The sequence below is a fragment of the Seriola aureovittata genome, chromosome 14 (assembly GCF_021018895.1).
Source record: "Seriola aureovittata isolate HTS-2021-v1 ecotype China chromosome 14, ASM2101889v1, whole genome shotgun sequence".
NCBI lineage: Eukaryota > Metazoa > Chordata > Actinopteri > Carangiformes > Carangidae > Seriola > Seriola aureovittata.
Genome location: NC_079377.1, coordinates 21,843,985 through 21,853,402, shown reverse-complemented (window position 1 = coordinate 21,853,402; position 9,418 = coordinate 21,843,985). Strand labels below are relative to the sequence as shown.

At 41.8% G+C, this 9,418-nt stretch overlaps 1 protein-coding gene and 1 long non-coding RNA gene across 3 annotated transcripts; one reads left to right on the top strand and one right to left on the bottom strand.

Moving 5' to 3' along the window:
- The first annotated feature begins 416 nt into the window (after positions 1-416).
- LOC130181231 (uncharacterized) lies at positions 417-8,096 on the top strand. 2 transcript variants are annotated; one of them, XR_008829539.1, is made up of 5 exons: positions 417-460; positions 751-777; positions 4,164-4,253; positions 5,442-5,563; positions 7,459-8,096. It is a non-coding gene; the product is annotated as an uncharacterized LOC130181231 (long non-coding RNA). The 2 variants fall into 2 exon arrangements; XR_008829538.1 differs by lacking the exons at positions 417-460; positions 751-777 and adding an exon at positions 3,011-3,656.
- LOC130181227 (protein FAM161A-like) lies at positions 1,138-5,500 on the bottom strand. Its single transcript, XM_056395192.1, has 4 exons — positions 5,361-5,500; positions 4,123-4,412; positions 2,618-2,785; positions 1,138-2,509 (listed from the first exon to the last, which is right to left on the bottom strand). Exons 1-4 carry the CDS (start codon positions 5,466-5,468, stop codon positions 1,615-1,617), a joined length of 1,461 nt encoding a protein of 486 aa, XP_056251167.1. The 5' UTR covers positions 5,469-5,500; the 3' UTR covers positions 1,138-1,614.
- Positions 8,097-9,418: the final 1,322 nt, after the last annotated feature.

Sequence of the window (9,418 nt, the reverse complement as noted above, 5' to 3'; positions counted from 1 at the left end):
GAATTTAATGATTTGCAGAACGACTCCTTCATTACCTCTATCATTATTATTTCTTCATCACTACTAACTACTTCTACTTTCCTTCCACTTACATGCGATCCACAGATAAAAGAGAAAAGGCATCTTCTCCTTTGCAACTTGATCGCAAGATACGCGGCGGCAAACTCTTCTTCACAGATTCCCGCCTCGTCAAGGAGCCGAAAGTGACGCGTGTGTTCCCCCGTGTGTCTGGCTGCTGGTGGGCAGATGTTTGCAGTCTCAGCAGAATGAATGAGAGACTGTCATTCCCGTCTTCATTTAGCGCAAAGGCTGTTTTCACTCTCCGTAAATCACGGGATCAAGTCGAGGGTGGTACCTGCGGTGCTGGGCGGGATGAGGCGAGGGGGCAGTCAGAGAGTGGGCGGCTTGTGAGATGACTCCATCTCTCTTGGACTTCACCTCCACCTACTGGATTTTTGAAGTATTTTTTTTATTTTTGTCACCATTTAATATTATGATTGAATAAATAAATGAACTGCTGCACATATATGTGGTTCACCAGGAACCCACATCATAGACTACTGGCAGTAAATGACAGTGATTTGTTGATATGCAGAAGCCTGTCTTTGGGCCTGCACCAATTTATTTCTTTGATAACTGTTGATATTTTATTGTGTGTATTAAGTTAAGTTGATATGATGAACTTGTAAGCGAACAGTTACTCACTTACACATCCAGCAGTTACAGAAAAACATTATCATTCATTTACAGTCATGTTTCTGCAGCATCCTGGTGAATGTAAGTACAGATTCAATCTCTTTTACCTCTGGTCTCTATTTATTCCCGATAGAAATATCACTATGTTCAACAGCTGCACTTTAATTGCGTCTGTCTGCTGTGTGTGGTGCTAAGAAAGTAATGTACAGTAAGTTTTCAGAGCCGAAATCAACTCTGAGAGAAGTGAGAGTGAAGTTCAAGTCAGGGCAGCTGAACAATGAACTAAGCCTCATTATAAACCTCCGTAAACCCAAATTAAGCTGATAATTCTCTGTAGCTTCATCACCACAAGCGATTCTCACTCGTCATTTGATACCGTTATTAGAAAATATCAGTTACAGCCACTTAAAGTTTAAAAAAATGTTTTTATTAATTCTTGTTTTGACAGCTGTGTGTCTCAGAGTCTTGCACTGACATTAAAGGTGCCCTGTGTAGATTTCAACCACTAGTGGCTATATGGAGTAATATCTTAAAGAGTGGGCCCCCATTTTGTCTCAGGACACAAACGAGGACACAAGCATGGGCGTCCGTTTTCACCTTTTGCAAATGTTTTACGAGGATCAAATACAAACAACAGGTTTATAATATACACATGCATATATATTTAAGTTACAAAAAACACCATAGGGTACCTTTTAAGAGCCTCAAAAATACCTCTATAATAAAAACAACACATACCTCGCTATGGGACATACTGTACTCCAAAGCATCTGTGTGCATTACTTTAACCACGTTCTGCTGATAAAGAATTACACCACAAAACTACAAGCCGTGACGACATAGTTGTAAAAACTACTGCTAAATAGCTACTGCTATTCTCCATTCTTGCTGCTGTGTTTGATTTATGAACTCCGTCGCTCACACACTGATGCAGTCACTCTTGTGGCAGAGCAGAGGCTCCGGGCCGCCCGGCGAGCGGACGTTACAGGCGGTGGCTTTGAGCGGGTCGATGTAGGACCACTCCCTCTCCTTCACCATCTCAATGGACAGCTCTATCTGCTTCTTCACTGGCTTGGAGGACGCACATCTCTGAGGCCCGCAGGAGGCAGGAGAGGTGTCGGAGTTGGACTGGAGCGCCTCTGCCTCCAGGTCGGAGTTTGGGTCACTTTGACCCTCCGTGGCCTCCCTCTCCAGTGTGCAGATGGTGAAAAACTGGGGCTGGCGGTTTGTGGTCTTGGAGTCTGCTCTGTGCTTGGTGCCGTACACCGAGCTGGGCATGGGCCTCGCCTTGAAGGCCTGTCGCTCCTCTTTCTGACCAAGGTTCCCCAGCTCTGCCACAACCTTCGCCTCCCTCTTCCTCCTCTCTCTCTCCAGGAAATGAAAAGGCTGCGACGAGGCCGCAGCAGAAGCCTTGTTGCTTTTGGAGTCACGGTTACAGTTATTGCTGCTGCTTCTGCGTTGGTTGGGCCGCTGACCGGGGCGGCGGCTGATGACTTCATAGAGAGGCAGGTGTATGTGCGCCGGTGCAGGTGATGCTTTGAACTTTTTCTGGCATTCTCTGAGCTCCTCCAGCTCCCGTCTCAGCAGCGTGTTCTCCAGCTCGATCTCCGAGCGCGTCCGCACCTTCTGCCGCTTCCTGTCCTCCTCTCTCAGCATCATCTGGAAGGGTTTGGGCACAGTGACTTTAGCGTTGGACCGAACCCTGCCCCCAGTGTGACGGGACAATCTTCCCTGCGGTTTCGGACACAAGGCCTTGGGCTGGAATCGAAACTGCTTCTGGGTCATCATGTCCTCTGGGCTCAGCAGGACGTCTCTGGGAGAAAATAGAGAAGAAAGAAATGAAACAGCTTCAAGAAAACTTCCACTCCTCTCCTCGTCCGGGCTTCCAGATTTAAGAACTCGTCTACTAAACTTCACCCACCTCCCAAAGGTTCGGACCTGGCCCCGGGTCCTTCTTCGATTCTCCAGCTCCAGTTCCCCCATGCTGTCCTCTCCACAGAGCTCTGATTGGTCAGAACCACTTGATGTCTCATGGAAGTCCAACTCCTCCTGAGAATTGATCCTCTGGAGTTTCCTGGCAGGGCAGCTACTGCAGGTTCAGAGATTAGAGGGAAAACTTTAAAACTCAATTCCTGCAAAACACCATTGAATGTAAGACGAGCTCTAAGCAAACGATTTTAGAGACTCCGTATTTCATCTCACACAATTAGGCTTGATCTCCTCCTACAGGCCAGCAGCCTGTCTTTGGGTCTGCACCAATTTATCTCTTTATTTCTCTTTTCTTTAATGTTCTTTTTCTAAGGTGAGAGTTAGAAGCAGAACAGTGAAGCTCCAGTCAGGCCGGCTGAAGAATGAGCTAAGACTCACTCACTATGAGCTGCAGGCTCAGCTGATAATTCTCTGTAAATTCATCACTCTTGTCACATTCTCCCACTTGTCATTCGATACGTAGCTGCTGTAATATACCAGTTAACAGCTTCCACCCTGTTTGGTTGCGTTGTATTTTCTGTGATGACTAAATGGAGCCTCCGGCACAGAGCACATGCACAAAACTCCCACCATTCACCAAGTCGTCATTCCTTTCAACTCCCTCGGGCCAGGTTGTAACAGCTATTAGACGTGTAAAGGTTTTTCTTGTTTACTTAGCGTATGACTCACCCTCAAAAATCCCTCGGCTTGTGATGAAAACACCAGACAAGTCTGAATAACATAGTATCAGAAGAATCAGTAGGAGAAGTGGGTCAAGTTAACATCACTCTGTCTGGGTAATCTATCCATGGTTTTGAATTAGGCTACAGTTAGCTAAAAAAGAAATAATCCAGCACCAGATAGAGTCTATTGCCCCCCTGTGAAGAAATACTGAAGCCTTCCTCCTTCATATTGATGCTGTATTGACTGTGTACCTGCCATGAATCAGATCAAACCGTTAAACCAAAAGCTGCCCAGTAAATGTGATTCTGGTGAGTTTCCTGAATGTCTGTGTTAAAAGTGAAAAACATTTGAAATTATTAGATTAAAAAAAAATGTGTATTGCTGTTGTATATTAATATTACAGCATTTCAGTTACTGTATTTCAGTGTGAAGCAGGTTGTCAGGGAGTGTCGTCTTAAAACAGGTTTATTCCTTCACCTACAGCAGTGATTCATTTTATCTCTGTGATTCGGCTTTTTATAATGTTATTGAGCTTATATGTTATAATTCCTATATTTTCTGTACTGTATTTATATACATGCACCTTTTGTGTAAAGCACTAGTACACACTTGTTAAACAAACCTACACCTGCCACACATTAAAATATAGTTCATGAAATCCTGTTCAAACAAAGGCAATGGGTAACCTTCCTGTCTACAGCTTGAAATACATGAGATGTGTAAAAGCAGTTTTACCTGCTTCTGTTTACTCAAAGATCACAGGATAAAACTAACCTGACTGAGTGTCTGGCCTCTCTGCTCCTCCATCGTGCCAGGTCTCCATCCTCCTCCTCCTCCTCTTCCTCTGCGTGCCACTCCCTGCCCTGACTGATGTACATCCTCTCCAGCTCGGCCATGTTCCTCAGGTGAGCGTTCTTCAGCTCCTCCAGCCTCCTGTAGTACTCCTGGTTGGAGAAGTAAACGTGCTGCTCCCTCTGCAGACCGTAGATTTCCAGGGACACGGAGCTGCGAAGGCCTCTGCCGCCTTTTCCCTCCTCGCTGCACTCTGAGTCCAGATCATACTCCTGAAACGTTGCAAGTTATAAACATTATGGCGTAATGTGGATGCATTCACTATAATAGCAATAACATAATAAACCAATTTTACTTTTAATTATCCTGGGAAAAACGGTAAAAATGCCTCATAATGTTTAATATAATTTACTGTGGTAAACATTTTATAGCCATTGTCAGATTTCAAAAAACAAAAAGTGACAATAAAATAATCTCATCTGTATTTTGACTTTTCTCAAATGAGGTTTTATTTAAGAGTTGACCAAGTATGTGAGAGATATTTAATATTTTACATTTATCATTTATCATCTACATTTAAAATATCAACCTGTAACTAGAGCCGATCGTGTAATTATTCGTACTTCATATTGTTTTTTCTATGACGCTACTTCTGAAATTCGTCAGTATCCTTATGCTTTAGTCTTGCAACATTGAAACCAGGTGACATAGATGCATTGTATGCAATGCATCAGATAATACTGCGGTTGCATTTCAAAAGGTCTTGGGCTGAAGTTGGGGGATTTCCATCTTCTATTTCAGTGTGTGTAAAATAGCAATGTCCTTTAATCAGTATCAGTATCAGTATCTGTGAGTGTTTAGATGAGTGGTGTGGTAAGTGGTAAATATAGTTTGTTTTTCTTTCGACCGTTTACCAGGTAAGAATAAAAGATACAGCAACTTGTTTAAGTTTACTTCCAACTACAATATACTGTAGTTTATATTCAATTCTGCTGCTCTGAATGAAACTAATAAGCTCTAAATAACATACAGGATTCATTTAAGATTTTTGAAGTCTCACTTGCTTGTATTAGTTCTAATCAAAAGAGATCACACGTATTAAATTGAAATATGTACAAATCAAAAATCTCTTCCATGCTGAATTACAGGCTTTCCATATTTTGCACTTAGTTATAAATGCAGCTTGAACTGAGGGAGTCTTTTATCTTCTTAAGCCTCACCTCACTGGTACAGTCTTCATCTCTGACAAAGTAAGGGTCTCTGTCCCCTCCATACAGAGCCATTAATTCCTTGTTTTCCAGGGAGCGTGATCGGTACATCGCTGTCATCTTCTTCACTTCTCTTCACCAGAGGCCGAGCGAAACTGCTGTGTGTTCTCTGACTCCTCGGTCTGCAGTCTGAGCTGCTAAACAAGAAAGACCAAGTGAGTGCAGGACACCAGTAAGGATTAACACACACACACACACACACACACACACACACACACACACACACACACACACACACACACACACACACACACACACACACACACACACACACACTGAGAGCCTTATCCTCTTATCATCAGCAGGAGTTGTGATTTTACAGTCGTCAGTGGTGCTGTCGACCAGATGGTCCATATGGCCCAGTGGCTTTTCACTTGAACACAAGACTCAAAGTGAGATGGATGTCAATGTGAATGCTCCCAATCTGATTTACAGATTAACTTTCTTAAATACAGAATCCTGCACCTGTTGCATTTGGCGAAAGACGTGCGGCGGGAAGAGTCAGGAAGTGAAAATACTGCACACGAGTGAAACTTATTGGCAGTTTGGTCACGTTAATATTAACTGTTGCCTTACATTAAATATCTGGCACAACTGAACTCTCAGGCATCAGCATATTAGAGCTAGATATGTTGCTTTAAATCACATTTTTTAATACATTTTTATTTTATTTTATGAATATTGTCATAAATATAAATATCATCATTTATATATTTAGTTTCGGTGAAAAATTACCAGTACATCACATACCAGTACAATCACAGTACATAGATGTCAAAGACTGTAATGCAGGGATAAAAAGCACAGACAGAAATGTTGAGGGAAAACGAGGGGATGTAGGAGAAAACAGTAAAATGCTTTCATTAAGTGGCTGTTTATATAGAGCTGGGAGAAGTCAAATATTGAGTCATATGTCTATTTTTGCACGCTAGATTCTTGTCTTGTCTGTTTCCTGCTGTTCAGCTCTTTCACCACACAGGCTTTTGGTTAAAGAGTAACTCAGGTTGAAGGTTGAACCAGCAGAAACTCTGACCACTCACCACTTCACTGTCCACTTGCACTGCTGACCTCCCTGGTCCAGTGGCACATATGCAAAGCTCCCAGACTCTCGCTCGAATGCTTTCAGGCTGAGATCAAGGTGAAGCGAAGCCTGGCCTCAATTCAGCAGCGAGATTTTGGGGGATTTGAGAGATAAAGCTGGAGAGGGAGGACACCTACCTACTACCTAGAGCCCATTGTGTTAATCCGTTTACTCAGGTTTCTCAGCGCTGCCGTCTTCACCTCATGGTACAACACCTTCCTCCATCTGTCTCCTGTCTCCTTCTATTCCATCTCCCATCCAACCACCTAATGGGCTGAGACAGCAGGAGACAGAGGAGAGATAAGAAGAGGAGACAGGATTAAATTCCAGTGAAATAAAATCAAAATGTCATAATTGAATGAACGCTTTAGGGCAGTTTTTTTTCTAATAGCCATTTAAAATCAAACAATATCTACTTGTGACCCTTCATCAGAGGTTATTGCCTCACTGTGTATATGAACTATTAGCAGCCCAACCAAAAAGTGATTTTTAATCTTCCCTTGTCATTGTTTCACACACACACACACACACACACACACACACACACACACAGAAAAACAAATTGTCCAGCTAACCACCAGCAATAACAGCAATAGTCCCCTGCAGCCTGGAACAACGGGGCATTTTATGTGTTGGGGACCTGTGAGAAGTTGTTGCTGGATAACTGATTAAAGTCTGTGTGTATTTATATTTTATATTAAAACTTTTCAGTGTTTTGTTTTTCACCTGAGCTGAATATGTCAGGACAAACCAGTAGCACACATTTCAACGTGTGTACACATGATTGACAACAGGTTTAAATGATTCTTATTCTTATTGCAGTTAAATGATGAACCATGTCTCACAAACCAGATTCTGTCATTGAACACCCGTACTGAAGATAATGATCAGCTAGTCATGAAAATAAGAAAGATTGACCGTCATGAACTTTCTACTCAGTACAATCTGTGTATGTTATGTCCACGTTAGTCCACCAGGGGGCGCCACTGTCCTGTCCCTGCACCGACAGCTGTCTCCATCTGTGGTGGGCGATTAGGTTTCTGTCCATCAGCTCTGAGGAGGCAACCTGGCAGAAAAACTCCAGCACAGAGTCATCCAACATGTTTGTCCACCCACTCCCGTCTCACCGGACTCACTGAACAGCTACACTTTCCTCTAAGTCTTATTCAACCGCACAAGCTCGCCAAGATCTTATCCACAGGCGGAAACTCGTACTGCCACAAGTCTTTTGTAACTGATCAACATGGCAGGTTATGTCACAGTGATACAGATTTAGGAAGAGAGTGCAAGTGATAACTTTCTCTATCTGAAAACTGTCTTGATAAAGATGTGGAAATCTTGTCACAGAATTATCTAGATGAATGGTTTTTTTTTGTTTTTTTAAAGTTCCCAATGATCAAACTGCTGTGTCACCTACAGAGAAAGAACACAAAAGCAAGAAAATGTAATTATGCAATCGCACTGTTTACAATCACGACGCACTTCTGTGTTGAAATTGTCCTGTTTTAACTTCCATAATAAAATCTGATTAAATATCAGTCACATAGTCTGAGATGATCATATTCAACATATAGTAGAATATGAATATAAACACACTGCTGCCTCCACATTAGTATCACACACACTAACACACACACACATATATATATATTTGTTGGGGGGGAAATAATTGTTGTTCCTCAGACCAGACTAATACTGTTTTTTTTTTTCTTCTTGTTCCACATCTGGAAACATTGCATCACTACTAAAACCCCGGATAAGAGACCCAGCGGCACAGCTGCATTAGCCAGAGCCAGAGTCATGCATACACAGAGTTAAGTCAACCAGGAGGAACAAGAAGTCAGCTCAGGACAGCGACTGAATGTCATGTAGCTCACACTGACACACAAATGTAAAATACAGGCTACTTATATGCACTTGACCAACAATAATCTAGTGTTTATAATAGTAGTATATTAGCTATATATTTAAATGGGAGGTGACCATGACTCAGGGCTGGACAGGGGGTCAGCAAGGCTGCGTTACCAACCAGGCGAAGCAGGAAACTGCCGAGTCAGAGCTGATTCTCCTGTTCCTGTTTACAGAATTTTTTGATTAATGGAAAGTTGATTAGAAATTTACACCACAGACAAACAATATCAACGATGACGAATCCCATCGACCCTCCATCATGTGTGGCCGGGTCGTGAAGAGCAACCCGGACTCAAAATCTACTTTCAAGACCTTCATTGTTTTAGTTCACATTGTTGTAAAATTGTGTTTTATCAATTATTTTCTGTTATTCAATTTATTAATAACACTCAGAAAACCCTGTGAAATCTGGAATCATTCAATAACAGCAGAACTTTGAGGCTGCAACCAACTACAACAATTATTTTCATTATTAATACGTAATTTTCTTTGGTAATTACTTTAATTTAACTTGTTCTTTAATTCAATAACAACATAAACAAACCATTAATTTTCTGTCAATCAACTAATCGATTGATCATTTAATCATTTCAGCCGTCGAGCACAGAGGAAGTAATGAAACTGGCATGTACTGTGGGGGTCAGTAGGGGCCCAACAACAGATTAATTGTTATTTCAGGGCCGCAGCTAAACGGTTGTCAGGGGCCGACAGCAGTAAACGACATTGTTGCTTAAAACTGGTGTATAAATGTTTTAACTTTTGCTGCTCTGTGTTCAGGTGGGGATGTTTTTATTGATAATAAGATTTAGCATAAGACATTTTTATAAGCAATAAACCAGACACTACACTGTGAGTTAACAGTGGGCGTGGCTAACTTTATCAAATATTGTAAAAAAAACAAAACAAAAATGGCTACATGTTTCATATCAGACTAATGCTTCATAACCGGTTTAGCTAAAAATATTCATTATTTATGGTTTCATTTGAAACTCCCTCTTCCTGCTACTGAAGATAATGT

What these genes read in the sequence shown, in the direction of transcription:
- LOC130181227 (XM_056395192.1), bottom strand. Translation starts at nt 5,468, where the DNA reads ATGACAGCGATGTACCGATCACGCTCCCTGGAAAACAAGGAATTAATG. An exon ending in ATGAAGACTGTACCAGTGAG is followed by an intron (nt 4,413 to 5,360) that starts GTGAGGCTTAAG and finishes GCAACGTTTCAG; the next exon opens with GAGTATGATCTGGACTCAGA. An exon ending in CAGGTCCGAACCTTTGGGAG is followed by an intron (nt 2,510 to 2,617) that starts GTGGGTGAAGTT and finishes ATTTTCTCCCAG; the next exon opens with AGACGTCCTGCTGAGCCCAG.